This window comes from Pelophylax lessonae, assembly GCF_965119305.1.
Source record: "Pelophylax lessonae genome assembly, chromosome: 4".
NCBI classification, from domain to species: domain Eukaryota; kingdom Metazoa; phylum Chordata; class Amphibia; order Anura; family Ranidae; genus Pelophylax; species Pelophylax lessonae.
Window position 1 is genome coordinate 189661410 of NC_138771.1, and position 19358 is coordinate 189680767.

At 46.1% G+C, this 19358-nt stretch overlaps 1 protein-coding gene across 2 annotated transcripts in view; it reads right to left on the bottom strand.

The window, feature by feature from the left end:
* Nucleotides 1–19358, bottom strand: part of PTPN12 (protein tyrosine phosphatase non-receptor type 12) — a 187582-nt gene that overhangs the window by 43122 nt on the left and 125102 nt on the right. For both annotated transcript variants that reach the window (XM_082254230.1, XM_082254229.1), the window contains exon 11: nt 1601–1696. In XM_082254230.1, the coding sequence (XP_082110356.1) occupies nt 1601–1696 (96 nt within the window). The remainder of the gene's footprint in view (nt 1–1600; nt 1697–19358) is intronic.

Below are 19358 nucleotides of genomic sequence, written 5' to 3' on the forward strand. Positions count from 1 at the left end.
GCTGCCTCCTGTCCAAGTGTAAAAACAGAATGTGAAAGGGAGGCCATATGGGCCCCCTGCATTCAGGAATTTTGGTGCTCTTACAGAAAGATAACCAAACCCATATGAACTAATAGAAGTCTATGGCTAAAGGCAGCTACCAGCAGGTGCACTGCATCTGCTGATCAATTTGAAAGCAGCCTAATAGTGCTTAACCCTTCTATAGGTGCTAATATGCCCGTTGCAAAAGCGCAGTGTAAGGGTTTGAATACACGGACCTTTTTTTTTCCCTCTTCCAGGTTCTGCTGGAATTGCGCTTCAGGCTCCTAGAAAGGTTCCAGACAAAGAGCACTTGATATCACTCTCCATGGGACAAGAACCAGTGCTACAGAGGAAGCATTAGCTTATACTGCTTCCTCTGCCGCCTGGATTCATGGTGATAATCTGGGATGGAGGATTAGCAAGCTCGGATCGCGATCAAGGGGTTGTCAACCCAGAACATACACTTTCCTAGGATTGAGGTGGAGGGCCACAGTATAGGGTATGCAGGCCACAATTTGAGCACCCCTGTTTTAAAATGTGAGACAGGGCAAAGTGTGATAACATAAAAAAATTTCGCTTATCTTGATTATAGACCTCTACAGGCATTCTACTTTACAAATAGGTCGATTTCATTATCTTTGGAACATGTAGCAAAGAAAGTATCCCATAAGCCGCAAATCGTTAAAAATCCACTGTGAAAGAGTATGTGGCAGCCTAAACCCGGGCTACAACCAGGCTATGCTTCAACACGTTTTGCTCCAACCCCCAGAGCTTAAACACGGGAATCCCCAAAATTAAGCGCTGGGGCGCAGTGAAACACGCTGAAGCAAGGCCTGGCTGAAGCCTAGGCTCAAACTGTCAAATACTAGAAGTCGTTTTGTAGCCATGTGCAGAATATGGGATACCCTCTTTGCTACATGTTGACGTCTGGAGCCGAGACAAGCTCTGTTCCCAGCTGGCACTCCTAGCAGTTGGTATTGGACTAGAACACTCCAGAACCTAAGCGGTACCCACATTTTTTTTACATTGGTTCGATTTGGAGCATGCTTGAAACCATGGAACAGTCTAGGTGTCATCCTGATAAGTTCATGTGAAACTGGCATCAGATGCAAGAATAGTCTGGTCCTGCTGTCATCTTAAACTCAAGGTGGGAATTAAAAGTTTTCGGTTTCATTCTTTAACTCAATTAAGAAAAAAAAAAAAAAAAAAAAAAAAAAGACTGATCATACAGACAAGGAACAAATGTCCTGCTTTTTTCCAATGGTATACATGTATACGCATGTCCTCAGATTATTGGATTTTTTTACATTCTGGATCTGAAGGCAGCAGTGCATTTTTACACACCTGTATGAATGCCACAATAAAAAAACAATACAGCCCCAGATTCAGATCCATAAACAAACAGGTGTAAATGCCTTTTTTTTTTTTTTTTTTTTTTTTTTTTTTAAGCAGCAGAAGCGTTAACACTGAATGAAAGGGAACAACGCATGCAAAGCATGGCACTGTGCCATTGTTCCATAACACAACAACATGACCTTTTAAGCCATCAGCGTTTTGAAGCACAAAAAGCTTTACATACCAATCCATCCACTATCTTCCTAGACTCAGTCTCATACATCTGAAGCTGCTTTTCAAAAAGCTGAGCTATAGCACGATGTACAAGTTCATACTGCTCCTGAAAACAAAGTACATGGGTATTAATGAAAAACTCATAAGTGTTTAAAAGGATATACCATTCTGTTAGGACAAAACAAATAGAAATTCATACTTTTTTTGTTCTTGTACTATAATGTACTGTTATTGAGGGACACAGGATTCATAGAATAGTGCGTTATACTGATTGATGCCTACAGATTTGGACACTGCCAAAACATTGACCAGCCCAGTATACCCCCTTCCTACTCCCAGATCATAGACACAGATGGGTGGAAACAGTGTCCCTCTAGCTCCAATAAATGGATTTACAGTAAGTACAAAAATGTAATTTTCTTTCTAAAATATGCATGGACTATTGGGTTGTTCAAAAGCAGTCTGACTGAGGGGTGGTATAGAAAAACACAAAAAGACTCACATCACAACAGAATTTTAGGCTGCCTGCTGCTCAAATAACTGCCTTAAAGGCCTTATGGCCAAAACTGGCATCAGAGGAAGCCTAAATATCCACCTGGTAAAAAACTTAAATAACTACTTTTGTTGAGGGGGAAAAAACATTCCCCATCTGGGTGATCTGAATACATTGCAGGGATTTTAACCACTTAAGGACCGCCCCACATACATATAATGCGGCAGGGTGGCCCTTAAGCGCAAAATCACAGAATTTTGTTTGAGGGCTCTAGGGGGAGCGCGCAAGGTGCTCCCGCTGTGATTAAACACAGCGGGAGCAAGTCCGCGGGTCCAGCGGCCGCCGACCAACTGCGATTGTGAAAAGAATGACAGAACAGCTGTCTGCCTATGTAAACAAAGCAGACGGCTGTTCTGTCAGATAGGAAGGGAGAGATTGTGTTCCAATTAATCAGAAACTCAGATCTTTCTTCCTGCAGTCAGTACTGTCCCCCTACAGTTAGAAAGTATTCCCTAGGAACAGACTTAACCCCTTGATCGCCCCTGATGTTAACTTCCCTGCCTGTGTCATTTATACAATAACAGTGCATATTATTTAGCACCCAGACGGATGTAAACCCTATTTTCCATCCGTCCATGGGATCGCATGAGAGCGGACAGGCGGTCCGCTCTCATCCGATTCCCCATAGAGAGCAGTGGGGCTCTTGACACCTGCCTCTCCACACACACGGCGGAGAGGGAGCTGTCACCTGCCTGCTCAGCAGGGATCAGTGTATTGATCCCCCGCTGAGCAGCACGGAGTCCGCCGACGGAGGCAGACCGTGTGAAAGGAGCCTAACACTATGTGGAGCCTTGCTCTCTTTATACATTACATATATTGAGCTGATATCCATACCATCCAGTGGACTCCTGCTGACTTGACCTGACACTACCAACTTTAGAGTATTACCATTGGAGGCCATATTAGGGAATATCACACACACAGGTGTCACCGTATTTGACCACTGCGACAACAGTCACTATTATTTCCAAAGGTGTTGGGAGATACAGGTTTGAGACCACCAGTTATTTACTTTTGTACTGAGGACATTTCTATTGATTTCAGAGTTGATATAGATTTATGCACAATTGTAAACAGGCTAAGAGGTGTGGTTCACCAGGTCCATCATTAGTGATTACTTTTCTGTTTGCTTTTCCATCTCGTTGCTCCACACCGTTTCATTTATTAGGTGTGGTTCACTGAGTTTTCACGTATATTAATGCATGATTTTTTTGTCTATTTTCAGTTTCTCACACCTACAACTGTCACAGTTATTACGTTTTATTTTGGATGTCACGGACAGTGCAGCACCATTTTTTACATATTTTTGAATGCTAGAGCACTAACTTGGACCTGAAGTATATGTTCCCCTTACCCTTTTCTTTTTAACTTCTCAAGAGCATTTAGTTTGCAGACAACCTTCAGTACCAGAATTGATAATAGCTTGTTATATATGCTACATTTTCGAGTTTGATTGCAGTGTTCATTAAATTTGCAAATTTATCAAACAGTAACAAGGAATCCCATGTTACAGTGCCAAAATCTGAATCAGTAACTCACCATAACTCTAATAAGTTGCAATCAAAATATCCATACATATAAGATAAGATGTCATATACTGCACACTTCCTACATTATTTCTATGAGCCTTCTTCATTCTGATCTTTGAATACAGAATGATTAGCATACATTTATGAAGAACATTTGATACAGTTTTTTTCCCCGATTAAATAGTAAATAAAAGAAGTGGTTATAAATACCACCAAAAGAAAGCGATTTGTCCTTCTTAAATGAGAAGTATGGGTTTAAAGAAAAAAAAAAATTGAAGATTCTCTAACTGGTAACGTCTTTTCCAGGAGTCTTTCAGGACAGCCACACTTCAAAAAAGGGACCTTTGCTCCTCCCTCAGGTTCATGCTTTAAGTCAGACTGCCCCCACCAGCCCTTTACTCCGACCAGCTAGGAAGACAGGAGAACATGTAATACTAACCTCAGCTGTCATCCTGAGGTATTGCGTTACGACTTCTCTGATGAACTTCTATTCGGGTGGGTACTGGTGCCGTCATGAAAGACTCCTGGAAAAGAAGTTACCAGTAAGAGTAACTTAAATTTTCCCTCCGTCTTTCAGGATAGCCACCTTAGAAAAGATAACTGATCACTCACCCTAGGCTGGGACTACTTCTTGAAGAACTGTACGCCCGAAGGCCTGGTCCTGAACAGATAACAGGTCAAACAGATAACAGGTCAAACCTATAGTGTCTAACAAAAGGTTAGAAAGCGAGACCACGTTGCAGCTCTACAGATTTGCTCTGGCGTAGCACCAGCCCACTCAGCCTGAGATGCCGCCACCGCCCTAGTGGAATGGGCTCGGATACTCTCCGTGACCCTCCAACCCCTTGGTTATATACGCCTGGCCTGGCTAATAGCCAATCTCAGCCATCTTGATTGTCTAGCCCCTAAAAACACAAAAAAGGAATCAGACTTCCTAAACGGTTTGTACTGAGCAGGTACTGTAAGACGCATCCAACGTCTAGCCTATGAAAAATATGTTCCTGTTGCCTAGCAGGATTCAAAAGGGCACCCTAATCGAGAGGGCTTCTAGCTGAAGTAATTGCCACAAAAAAAAAAAAAAAAACTGTCTTGAGGGTTAAAGACATAAGTCAAAGGAACTCTCTGCGCACCAGCTATTAAACCGTCTCCAGACTTATGTAGATAGCACGTCTCCTTTCCGAAACCTAGAAGGGTCTCACCAACAGTCGGTTCCAAAACGCCTTGCCCTTCAGCATTTCCTCTTCAGAAGCCAATCTGCAAGATTCCACAGCTCCACCAGGGGACAACAGACCGGGTCTTGAGGGAAAAAGTTCTCCAAGGCCGACAGTATCCAGGGAGGCTCCACAGCCAGATCTTTCAGAACCACAGACTCCTGGGCCAGAGGAGGTGCGATATGGACAAGCGCAAGTCTTCTGTCTGGAATTTTTACAGAACTGCTGACAAAAGAACAGGCGGGGAAGGCATAACACCTGGCAAAACGCGCCAGTTCTGAGCAAAGGCATCTACTCCAATCTGTTCAGGGAAAAGAGACAACTTCACCTTCTGCCTCGAAACAAAGTCCTCCACACAAGGGAGCACCCCAACTTTCAAGTGACCATCTCGAAGACGTCCTGGTTTATAACCCAATCACTCTTCCTCAGCTTCGGTTGAGGAAGTCCGCCGCTTGGTTAAACTCCCCCCTTCAACCACCAAAAAGAACAGCACAGTGGCTTCGGCCCATCTGAGATATGCCTCCACCAGGACCCACAGGGACCTGCTTTCGGTGCCTCCTGCCTGTTGACAACCATGGAAGAATTGTCCGAACGGACCTGTCCCTGGAGCTCCCTCTGAAAGGCTTTGAGTGCAAGTGCAATGGCCCTCAACTCGCTCCAACTCTTTGGCTCCTTCCCAGGAGCCCTGCACCAACAGGACCTAGGTGCGCCCCACAGCCTGTGACGCACGCATCAGTCAGGACAGTACTGGAAACAGGCAAACACCCAATCCAGTCCCTGGGACTGGTTTGCTGTCTTCCTCCGCAACAAAAAATACCTTTTTACCCAACTTAGCACATCCCCATGGATAAACAGCTGTAACAGGCGAAATCGCAAACCTGCCCACTGCACCGACGGGAGCACGGCCATCAACAAGCCCAGAGCGGACATGGCCCGTCTTACAGAAATTTGGTGGTTGCCTTGAAACAACATTGCCTTGTCCATCTTTTGGATCTTTTTCTGAGGGAGGAAAACCTTCCGCTGTGTTGAATCCAATATGTAACTTAGAAAGGGGACCTTCTGGGACAGAACCAAGTTCAATTTTTCTAGGTTCAAGAGCCATCCCAGATTTTCTAGGATGCGTCTTACTGTCTGCAGTTCCTGGGACAACTTTTCCGAGAGGAAGGAAACAGGAGTAGATCGTCCAGATGCGCGCCATAGAAAAGCTAGGACCTCCACCATGACCACAGATGTCCATAGAAATCACACCCGAATTCGCCAAAAGTAGTGCAGGAAATACTTTTGGGAATCGGTGTGGGGCCGCAAAGTTCCCGTCACACCAATTCAGACGATGCCATTGCAAGCTATTGGCTCTGATTTGGCATGTGATTTGACATGTCAAATTGGCACGATGCGAATAGGGGCTCAATGCTGGTCTATTTAAAAAGATTACCACAGATGATCACAGTTGAAAGTCAAATGGCTTTGGGTGCCGTTGAGAGGGTGACTGAGTTTACAAGTCAAAGGGGGTGATTCTGTTTCTGAAGTTATTTACCCTCTGACATGTTGGCGTTATATCCTTCACTAGGATGTAATAAGATGCAAGTAAATACAAGCTGGATAAAACAAAAACAGTGTCTTCATTGCAGACTGAAAAACGCGTTTTAATAAAATAAATAAAAAATAAAATAAAAGAGGGGGGGTGATTCTTTTCTATACCCACTGTAATAGGGTTATTTATTTTAAGTAGAACAAGCTCAACTGGTAGTGGCAGCATTAACCATGCACAAGACTGGCATATCCAGCAGCCCAAGCAGCACTTTTATTCAGCAACGCTATAAATCACAGTTTAACACAGGAAGGCTTTGTACAGCAAGACCACAACATAAAACAAAAAAAAAAAAATATAATAATTTTCTCCCCCGAGCCACTAACTAAACGTATGTGTTTCTAACTGGGTGCGCCCCAATGAGTTCACCAAACAGCATATATACCTTTATAGTCTGCTGTCAGTAGTTCGCTTTGTGCCAAACAACAGGCTCTCACAGTGAAAGGGCTCCTAGCATAAGTCTGCTGTAATAAAAAATGGCCTGGGGACAGCATAGACTAATTAAGTCTGCCTAACAGGTGAGATGTGACTCCACACATACACAAAGTTCAAGTGCCAGGAGGCAGTCACTGCACATGTCACAGAAGGATGGGGTGCAGTAGAAAAAAAAAAAAAAAAAAAAACTATATCCAACAGTGGTTTAAAAGCACTCACGGGTCTAGCACAGGTGGATTAAAAACAGCAACATTTTTTTTTTATTATCAAAGAGAAAAATGCAGTGCGCTTAATCAAAAAAAAAAAAAAGGCTGCTGTTTTGATTTTCGTTTTCTGCAAGACCCATGAGTGTCTCTATAATACTTTTGGATTTGCATGGATCTCTTTGTGGGCGAGTGTATTAGCTCAGAGTGCCACGGCCATCCTTGGGAGTATATGCAATGGATATAAAAAAAAGTCTACACACCCTTGTTAAAATGTCAGGTTTCTGTGATGTAAAAAAGAATGAGAAAACTAATTTCAGAATTTTTTTACACTTTGTGACCTATAAACTGTACAACTCAGTTGATCAACAAACTGAAATCTTTTAGCTGGAGGGAAGTAAAAAAGCCCCGTACACACGTACCGATTGTCGGCTGTAAATATTCGGACGACGGCCGATCGGCCGACGACCGATCGGCCGATTGTAGGCTTGTTAGTATGATGCTTCAGACAGCGCATTTTCGGCCGAACAGAATCTGTCGTGCAGGCATTAAAATTTTGTTGGACAACACCAGAACGGCCGATTGTTCGCCAGTCAGTACAGATTTCGGCCGACAGACAGCAGATTAGCAAGACTGGGCATGCTCAGAAAAGAAAAAAAAGACAAGGAAAGTTAACCATCACATGACATCACTTCTGCAGTCGGCTGTTGTTGGCCGACAAAATTCATGTGCAGTCTTTTGCAGTTTAACAGACACGACAGCCCTGGACAAAAGACGGACGATCGTTCGGCCGACGATCAGTACGTGTGTACGGGGCTTAAGAACCTAAAATAATACGGTTGCATAAGTGTGCACACCCTTAAACTAATACTTTATTGAAGCACCTTTTGATTTTTTTTTTTTTCAGAACCAAGTCTTTTTGGATATGAGTATCAGCATGGCACATCATTACTTGCCAATACTTGCCCAGTCATCTTTGCAAAAACACTCCAAAAATCAGTCAGATTGCGAGGGCATCTCCTCTGCACAGCCCTCTTTAGATCACTCCACAGATTTTCAAATCTGATATAGGTCTGGCCAAAAACATTCCTTTGTTGATTTGGATGTATGCTTTGGGTTGTTGTCATGCTGAAAGATGACATTCCTCTTCATGTTCAGCTTTCTAGCAAAAGCCTGAAGGTTTGGTGCCAATACTGACTAGTATTTGGAATTGTTCATAACTCCCTCTACCTTGACTAAAGGCCCCTGTTCCAGCTGAAAAAAAAAAACGCCCCAAAGCATGATGCTTCACTGTGGGTGTGGTGTCCTTTTGGTGATGTGCAGTGTTTTTGCGCCAAACATCTTTTTTAGAATTATGGCCAAAAAGTTCAAACTTGGTTTCATCAGACATTAACCACTTAAGCCCCGGAAGATTTGACCCCCTTCCTGACCAGGGAGTATTTTGCGATTCAGCACTGCGTGACTTTAACGGACAATTGCGCGGTCGTGCGACGCTGTACCTAAACTAATTTGACGTCCTTTTTTTTCCCCCACAGAGCTTTCTTTTGGTGGTATTTGATCACCTGTGCGATTTTTTGATCATGCTCTATAAACAAAAAAAGAGCGTCAATTTTGCAAAAATAACAATATTTTTCACATTTTTTTATATTAAATTCCCAAAAAAAAAAAAAGAAAAATATAAAATGTTTTAACATTTTCGGCCAATTTGTTTTATGCTACATATGTTTGGTAAAAAAAAAAAAAAAATATATCGCAAAAAGCGTATTTTGATTGGTTTGCGCAAAAGTTATCGTGTTAACTAACAAAAGGGAAAGATTGTCATTTTTGTTGTTAACGAGTAATGGCGGCGATCTGCGATTTTTTTTGCGGGACTGCGACATTGCAGCGGACAGATCGGACCCTTGACTGACATTTTTGGGGTTACCAGTGACATTACTGCAGTAATCAGTGCTATACATATGCACTGTTACTGTAAAAAGGACACTGGCAGGGAAGGGGTATTGGAGAGGGAGGGGTTAAGTGTGTCCTAGGGGCGTGTTTCTAACTGTGATTGGACATGGCTACTAGTGTAAAAACAGATCAACGGTCCTACATAGTAGATCCGTCTGATCTCCATTTTTACACAAGGGAGAATGACAGGCGGCTTGTTTACATTAGCCGCCTGCCTTTCTCCCTTCCCGGCGAACGATCGCGAGTGACCGGCGGATATCGGGCTCACCCGCTATTGGCTCACAAGCGAGTGACAGGCTAGTGACGTACCGGTACGTCACTTTGCCTGGCCGGTGCTGACCACCGCAGTATATGTACTTGCGGCGGTCGGCAAGTGGTTAACACATTTTCCCACATGCTTTTGGGAGACTTCAGATGTGTTTTTTGCCAAATTTAGCTGGCCTTTGATGTTTTTCTTCACAAGAAAAGGCTTCCATCTTGCCACTATACCCCATAGCCCAGACATATGAAGAATACAGGAGATTGTTGTCACATGTACCACACAGCCAGTACTTGCCAGATATTCCTGCAGCTCCTTTAATGTTGCTGTAGGCCTCTTGGAAGCCTCCCTGACCATTTTTCTTCTCATCAATTTTGGAGGGATGTCCTGTTCTTGGTAATGTCACTGTTTTGCCACATTTTCTCCAGTTAATGACTGTCTTTATACTGTGTTCCATTGTATATCTAATACCTTGGAAAATCTTTATAACAATGAGATCCCTCTGATGCATGGCTTTTGCTGTAGGATGCGACTAAGAAAATGTCAGGAATAACCTACTAGAACAGCTGAACTTTATTTGGGGTTATTCAGAGGCTCTTTAATTGATGGCAGGTGTGTACTGACTCCTATTTAACATGAGTTTGATAACTGGGGATGTAGCTGTGTTCATAATTCGGTAATCACATTCAGAGGGTGTGCAAACGTATGCAAACACATTACTTTATTTTTTATTTTTATTTCCCCTACCCCCTAAGAGATGTAATTTTGTTTTGTTTTTTTGATTGAGAAGTACAGTTTATAGGTCACATTAAAAAGGTGGTATATAAAAAAATTACACACACACACACACACACACACACACACACACACACTATATTACTGAAAGTATTGGGATGCCTGCCTTTACACACACATGAACTTTAATGGCATCCCAGTTTTAGTCTGTAGGGTTCAATATTGAGTTGGCCCACCCTTTGTAGCTATAAACTCTTCAACACTTCAGGGAAGGCTGTCCACAAGGTTTAGGAGTGTGTCTATGGGAATGTTTGACCATTCTTCTAGAAGTGCAGTTGTGAGGTCAGGCACTGATGATGGACAAGAAGGCCTGGCTTGCAGTCTCCGCTCTAATTCATCCCAAAGGTGTTCGATAGGGTTGAGGGCAGAGCTCTGTGCTGGTCAGTCAAGTTCCTTCACCTTAAACGCGCTCATCCGTGTCTTTAAAGGCTTTGCTTTAGACATTCATCACAGACTGGGGAAAATTTTGCATTTCATTTGGCAAACTGGATGTTTGTACTTACTGTAAAATCCCTTTCTCTGACGTCCATTGACAGACGCAGCTACACATCTTAGACCATTGGGTTATGCTCCTCCCATCAGGAATAGGACACTAGGCAGGAAAAAGCTTTACCACGCCTATGGGGGCTGTCCCTGCAGGCATAACCCCGCAAACTCTTCTACAGCTTCCAGTTTCGTTGCAAGCAGTGTTTAGAAGACAAAAAAAAACATTTTACTCAAATTAGAGGGGCGGGTGCTGTGTCCGTCAATCGACTTCAGAGAAAAGGATTTTATAGTAAGTACCTAAATCCAGTTCTCTGGCATCCATTGACAGACGCAGCTCCATATCTTAGACTACTGGGACGTCCCAAAGCAGTATATGCATGAGGGGTGAGAAAAACAACGCGAAGAACATAATACCCCAAAGGCCAAAAGTAGCCAACCAGGTAACATGGAGCTCAACCAGGAACAACTGGAGCTCACCTAGAAAAAAAACAAAAACAAACATACACCCTCAGAACAAAAAATGTTCTCTTAAAACAGCAGCCTGCAAAACCTTGCTGCCAAAAGAGACATCTGAGGATGCCAACACAGCTGCTTTGTGGGATTTTATAAAACGTATGCACATGACCAAGTTGCATCACTGACACCTGATAAAAAGCCCAAAAGGCACTCAGCGCCCTAGTAGAATGCACCTTTACAGGGAAAGGAGGAACCTGACCCTTCAATTAAATAGCCTGAACAACCGTCTGCCTGATCCATCTGGATAGGATCACAGTAGATGCAGCCAATCCTTTACAAGGTCCCTCAGTAAGGACAAAAAGAGCATCTGATTTTCTGAAAGACTCAGCCGCCAGGTAAACCCTGATTGCCCGAACCACATCCAAAAGAATGCAAGGCAATTTCCTTGGGATGCTTGGGACAGAGTGAAGGCAGCACCATGTCTTCATTCAATAGAAAAATCAGAAACCACATTCGGAAGAAAAGACTGATTAGGTCAGAGTACCATCTTATCTCTGTGAACCACCAAATAAGGTGAGCGGCAAGACAACGCCACCAATTCAGACACTCTGCGGGCAGAAGTGATAGCCACCAAAAAGGCCTTCTGAGACAATGAAAGCAGAGAAACGCTTTTTGAAGAACAGATCCTACCAAATTCAGATCCCACGGAGGTAGCGGGGAGCGTCGGAGGAGCCAAATGGCGCACTCCCTGAATGAAAGTGCGAATCATGGCATGCGTAGCTAATGGGCGTTGAAAAGATATATAGCCAAAGCCGACATCTGGCCTTTGATAGTGCCCAAAGCCAACCGCTGTTCCAACTCCTTTTTGCAGAAAGGCCAAAACCCTAGCTACTAAGTGAGGGTGCACCTTCAGTGATTCACACCGTGAAATGTACGATTTCCACGTACGATGATGATCTTCCTGGAAGTCGAATCCTGGCCTTCAAGAGGGTAGGAATCACAGAATCAGAAAGACCCCCATCTTTCAACACCTGGCTTTTAACAACCAAGCCGTTAAAGCCAGCGACTAAAAAAAAGGATGGAAGATCTGCCCTCGAGACAGCAGATCCTCCCTGAGAGGAAGTCTCCAAGCATCAGCCACCGACCTTACCAAGTCTGTATACCAAGACCGAGGAGGCCAGTCTGGTGCCACCAGAATAACCAGAATCCCTTCCACCTCTATCCTGCGCAGAAGCCTTGGCAGGAGTTTTAGTGGAGGAAAGGCATAAATCAGCATATACTGACCCCAAGGAGCCACCAGTGCATCTGTGGCATCGGCCAGAGGATCCGAGACCTGGCTACGAACCTCTAAATCTTGTTGAGACGAGAAGCAAACAGATCGACCTCGGGTGTCCCCCACCCAACACACAGGAGATGAAACACCTCCGGATAAAGAGACCATTTTCCTTGATCCAACGACTCCGGTAATCGCTTGTCAGTTCTCCACTCTTGGGATGTGCAAAGCAGAAAGGGCAGGAACAAACTCTTCCGCCAAAGTCAGAATCTCTGCCACTTCCTTGGCCCCAAAGACACTCTTGGTGACCCCCTATGATTGATGTAAGCCACAGTCGTGGCGTTGTCCGATTGTCCGGTTCGGATTCAATCTCACAGGTGAGTCACCCAGTGGCTCAGACAGACAAAGCTTTATTGCTCTGAGCTCCAAAACACTGATCGGTAGTTTTGAATCTTCTGTCCAGGTTCCCTGGGCAAAGAGCTGTCCCAGCACCCCGCCCCAGCCCGACAGGCTGGCGTCCGTGGTCACCACTGTCCAAAACAAGGGCAGGAAAGACTTGCACTGGCATAGAAGCCACCACAACAGAGCAGACTGTGTTGTGGCTCAACCTAATCAAATTGTACAAGGACTTCTGATCCTTCTTCCATTTGACAAGAATCTTCCTTTGAAAAGGACTGAGGTGAAACTGAGCAAATGGAACCGCCTCAAAAAGGTTAATACCATCAGAACCAAGGCCGCATGCAAATCCGCAGAGAGGACAGCTTGTTTGCCAACAGCAATCAAATTGCCCCCTGCAACTTCTGCAGCTTGGCCGGGGGAAGAAAGACCCTTGCCAAAGCGGAATCCCGAGTCAGGCCCAGATAATCCAGTCTCAAAGAAGGTTTTAGGGCAGATTTCTGGAAATTGGTATTCCACCCTAACTCTTGCAGGTTTCTGACAGTAATCGACAGATTGCCCAACAGGGCTGCATGAGAGTCTGCTCTCAATAAGAGATCGTCCTGGTACCCCAGTACCACAATCCCCTATTGGAGCAGAAATGCCAAAACCGGGGCCAGTACTTGGGTAAAAACCCTGGGAGCAAAGGTGAGGCCAAAGGGTAACGCCCCGAATTGATAATGCTCCCCTGCTAGAGCAAAGCAAAGAAACCATTGATGCCCAGCGTAGATAGGGATGTGTAGATATGCGTCCGTGATATCTATGGAGGCTAAGAAGTCTTCCTGGTGTAGGAACGCCACTACCAAGTGGATGGATTCCATCCGAAACTTCTGTACCCACAAAAAGCAGTTCAGAGCCTTTAGATCCAGAATTGGACGCACCTTGCCCTACTTTCTGGGCACAGTAAACAGGTTTGAATAAAACCCCCCTGAAAGCATTCCTGAGAGGGAACCGGCACAATCACTCTTTGTGCAAGTAGAACTTTTACCACCTCTTGTAGATCCATTAAAGGTCTGGAGACAGACCTAGATTGAACGTGAAGAACCTGTCCGACGGTCGAGACCGGAATTCGATCTTGTACCCTGATCGGATCAGTTAATGGACCCATTTGTCCTGAATCAGGGAAGTCCATTGTTCCGGAAAGACTCGGAGGTACGCAAGAAAAAGCCTATAAGCCAATGCCTATAAGCATTGAAGGAAGGCCCCCACTTATGACGTGGCGCCTTGCCTTTAGAGGATTGCCCTTTAATCAGTTCACCCAGAGAAGTCCAAACAACCTCTCTCCCCTAAAGGGAAGGTCCCGTCAAGGCCTTCTTAGAAGCCAGGTCCGCCAACCAGCTTTTTAACCACACCATGCGCCTAATGGCAATCCCCACTGCAGACACCCTGGCCACTAGGGGGCCGCATCCAGGGACGCATTACACATGAACACAAGGGCTTGAGCCATCTGGTCCAGGAGCTCAATCAGCGCCGGAGGAATCTGTTTTGATTCTAAGTTCCCCTTAAGTAACTTTATCCTGTCAATGACTGCGAGCCACCAGAATGTTCACAAAAATTGAGTTTTAGTATGGAACCCGCCAGCATGTGTAGATGGCAGGACAGACTCCACCCATCTATCCACGGGGTCAGTAAAAGCCAGGGATTCCTCTCCCGGAACCACAGTACACTTATTCAATCTGGAACCCGGGTGATCCACCTTTGGTGGCACAGTCCATCGAGTGGAAACCGCCTCCGCAAAGGGGTAATGGCATTTAAAGCGCTTTGGCACCACTCCACTAGCATGTGCTTGATGTGCCGCCATTGTTCATTTACAATAGCATCAAAAAACTCCAGACAAGAAAACACCTTGCCTGACTTCTGGGCTTTGCAGGAGCCAAAAAACACCTGCGTACCTGACGCTGTAGATTTGTGTCCCGCACAGAAAAAATGGATTTTTGTAAACTCTTACCGTAAAATCCTTTTCTCTTAAGCTCATTGACAGACGTAGTCCTCCTTGATTAATATCAACTCGGGTTATACTGCCCTCTACAGGAGTAGGACTAGACAGGAAAGAAAACGTTCTGGCCACACCCTAGGGGCAGTCCCAGAGGGTATATCCTCTCACTTCCTGCTACAGCAAATCAGTTATGTCACAAAGCAGTGTTTAGAGAATTTAGCCCAACCCAACTCAAAAACAGAGGGGCGGGTACTACGTCTGTCAATGAGCTTAAGAGAAAAGGATTTTACGGTAAGATTTTACAAAAATCCATTTTTCTCTGTCGCTCATTGACAGACGTAGTCCTCCTTGATTAATATCAACTCGGGACGTCCCAAAGCAGTACCACAAATGAGGGGGTGGAAAAATGGAAATCAACATCCAATCTAGAAGGCCCAACCGATGCCAACTAGAAGTTTTAAAGGCTCATCAATCACACGATGAGACTCAACTGAAATTCCAACGGAAAAAAACCCTTGAGGTAGACCACCGGTCTCCTCAAATTGCGGCCTGCAAAACCTTGCGGCCAAATGAGGCATCCGCCGATGCCATCACATCAACTTTATAAAATTTTGTAAAGGTATGCACCGACGACCAGGTAGCCGCCTTGCACACCTGGACCACTGACGCCTGATGGCGGTAGGCCCAGGAAGTACTGAGCGCTCGAGTGGAGTGCGCCTTAACAGGGAACGGAGGATTCCGACCCCTAATCGAATAAGCCTGTACCACCGTCTGTCTGATCCATTTTGAGATAGCTGCGGCGGATGCAGGCAACCCCTTTCTGGGGCCATCCGTGATCACAAAAAGTGAATCCGTCTTACGGAATGATTCCGTAGCCTTCAGGTATACCCTGATTGCCCGAACCACCTCCAAGGAATGCAACGCATATTCCCGAGGATGATTGGGCTGAGGACACAAGGAAGGTAGCACAATATTCTTCATTCAGATGAAAGTCTGAAACCACCTTAGGAAGAAAGGATGGCTTCGGATGAAGAACTACCTTATCCCTATGAACCACTAGATATGGGGAATGGCATGATAATGCAACCAGTTCTGACACCCTGCGTGCAGAAGTGATAGCCACCAAGAAGGCCACCTTCTGGGATAATGTAAGCAAGGGAATCTCCCTGATATTTTCAAAGGGAGGTTTCTGAAGAACCGACACACACTAAATTAAGATCCCAGGACGGTAAGGGCGCGCGCACTGGCGGAGCCAAGTGCCGCACCCCCTGGACACCAAGGAATGAGTAGCCCAAGGCTTCTGAAAGAAGATTGCTAATGCTGAAACCTGACCCTTGATAGTGCTCAAGGATAGTTTCTGCTCAACCCCTTTGCAGAAAAGCCAAGATTCGGGTCACCGAATAGGTACGTGGGGGAAATTCCAAAGATTCACACCACGCGATACAAGTCTCCCATGTGCGATAATAGACTTTGCTGGAAGTCGCTTTCCTTGCTTTAGAGTAGGAATAACTGAAGCTGACAACCCTCTGTCCTTCAGTACCTGGGTCTCAATAGCCAGGCCATTAAAACCAGCGACTGTAAAGCACGATGGAAGATCGGTCCCTGAGACCGCAGATCCTCCCTGAGAGGAAGTCTCCAAGGAGCGTCCGCGACTAGCCTGTCCAAGTTGGCGTACCCGGCTTGACGAGGCCAGCTCGGAATTTCCAGGATAACTGGAGTTCCCTCCACCTCTATCCTGCGGAGAAATCTCAGCAGCAATTTGAGAGGCTGCGTCCGCTAGAGGATCGCGGGTGCGAGCCCTGTTGAGCCAACCTACCAACAGATCCATATCCGGGGTGCCCCAATGAAGGGACAGCTGGTGAAATACCTTTGGATGAAGAGACTATTCCTCTTGATCCAGAATCTGACGGCTGAAATGATGTGCCTGTCCACCCCCGTGATAAATATCGGAGAGAACTGGAACAACTGTTCCCCCAATAAGAATGTTGGTCACTTCTATGGCCGTCAGGGCACTCTTGGTGCCCCTTGGTGATCGACATAAGTCATGACCGTGGCATAGTCCGATTGGATCCGAAACGGGCTGCCCTGGAGCTGCTCGGTCCAGTAAATCAGACAAAGTCTGATCGCTCTCAGTTCCAACCCATTTATCGGTAACCTGGAATTTATCAGAAGAAATGACTTCCCCTGGCTGAGCATCGGAGACCGAAGCCACCAGACCAGAGCCTCCCTGGTCCGCTCACTCAATCGGATACGATTTTCCAGAGAATCGGGATTCCGATTCCATATGAGAAGAATCTCCTCTTTGGAGAATTCGGGTAGGAGACTGGGCAAACGGTACTGCCTCTAAGGAGGCGACCATCAATCCCAGCCAGTTGACGGACAGCAACATCCGAATCATTGACTGAATCTTCTGGAGTTTCTCCGCATGGAGAAACACTCTTGCCAAGGATGTATTCAAAATTAGGCCCAGATAGTTCAGTCTCCTGGTGGGAACCAGGTATGATCTTTGGGAAAAGCAACGAAAACGCTGATGTCCTGCAAAGATGGGGATATGAGGATAGGCATCCTAAATGTCTATGGATGCCAGGAAATCCCCCTGATGCAGGGAGGCCACCACTGTATGGATGGACTCCATCTCTTCCAAGACCAGAATTGGACGCACCTAGCCCTTTTTCCTGGGCATTGTGAACAAGTTCGACTAGAACTCCTCCAAGGAATGGGAACTACCACTGCTTGTTGTATCAAGCTGTCCCCCGCAAAGCTTTTTAAGCGACCCGGGGATGTCGAATATTGGAAGGGAAGAATCGCACCGGTGGAAGTGATCGAAACTCGATCTTGTATCCCGACCATATGACCTTGCGAACCCCTTTATCCAGGATTCTGGAAAGCCCTGGATCCGGAAACCGGTGAAGACGTCCCCCCACCCTAGAGATGGGTGGGGCCCATTCTGTCAATCCAACGGGATAACAGTGGCTTTATTTAGTCTGGAAAATCGGTGAGTCCACTATTGGTGGTACCGTCCATCTTTGAAATGAGGGATTCCTCAAAATGATAGCGCCTAGCAATGCGTTTGGAAATAGCAGGGCTCATTTACGGACGACCCTATTTGGGCAAGGGAAACCCTTCACCATTTTGGTAGGCTTGCTAGTACCAAAAAAGGAATACGAGTCTCAGCTACCTCTGCCGGTGTAACCTCAAAATTTAAGGTTTCCCGGACAGACACAACTAGTGCTTCCACCAACGCTTCTTGTGCTATGGCGGAGGCAGAAGCGTCCTCCTTACTGTCTGAGGAGACCGTACCTGAGACAACAACCCCAGAAAAGGGACTGCAATGACCAGGTCAGAATCTGTATGTGAGGTATCAGATGACATAGGGGTAGGCGGGGGTCGCTCTTCTTGACCCCCATCCGACAGGCTACCTCCACCCGGGATACCAAAGACTCCAAAACTGCTGATAATGCATCATCACAAGTGGGGTACTGGAGGGTCCTGCGGCCACCCTGAGGGGATCAGGTGGGGATACATGTGTGGCAGGGTTCATGTAACAAGACACTTGCCAGCAAACACAAAAAAATTGCAAGAAAAAAATATATATTTTTTTTTTTTAAACTTAGTCCCCCAGCGCAGTAGCGCCCCTCAGTCTACCTGCTTGGACCCCTCAGAAAGAGAGAGAGAGAGAGAGAGAGAGAGAGAGACCCCAAGGCTCACCTGATGCACAGAAGTTTCTTATCAACCTGCTTTCAGCACTGTCTGTTACAGACAGGAAGTCTTTGGCTTGCTTTCCCTGGGCCAAGGAGGCGGCTCCGTCCCTTTACACGCCTTCCGGCGCCTCCCAATTACTCCACGAGGTGTATGGTCACCTCAAACATGGCCACCCCCATGATGGAGACATGAGGCTACGCCAATATGGCGGCCTCGTGCGATCTGCAGGAAAATGGCGGCGGCCTGTGTAGGATAGCGGCGGCTTGCCAGCTAGCAGCGGCCTGCGGGATGAGTGCATTCGGCCTGTGCGGCCTGCGGAAGTGCCTCGGCCTGCGGGAGGTGTCCTTCGCTTTCTGGAGGGATGGCGATCTGTGGCAGCAGTAACTCAGGCATAGGCATCGGCATCGGCCTGTGTGCACACTAGACAGGTAGGATACCTCTATACCTCAATAGTAATGCCTTTTAGTAGTCTGCCACTGACTTCAGTCACCACCCTTACAGTCATATAGTGACTTTAGATAGTCAGCTCCCAAACCAAGCCTCCTGGTTTCTGTTCACAAAAATCACACTCAAATTGGGGGATCTGTGACCTGTTATAGGATAGAGGGGAGACCCAGAAACTGAGTGTCCGACCATCCCAGAGAGGGGCCCGCGTCCCCAACAAACCCGACAGGGGGAGAGGGGGAACATTCTACTCACCATACCGGAACCAGGCGGGCGCCAATTCCTGACAGAACCCCTCTCCACCGGGGTGGGGGGGCTGTCGACCAATACGGACGCCGTGACTCTGTTGGTCATAGAGTGGATATCAAGGAGGACTACGTCTGTCAATGAGCGACAGAGAAATATGAGTGCTTCCACCAATGCGGGTCCCTGCAAGGCGGCTGATGACCGGTCCTCTTCGCCATCTGAATGCAAGGACACCGATCCATCAGGATGGGGGGCGTCCATGGCGGC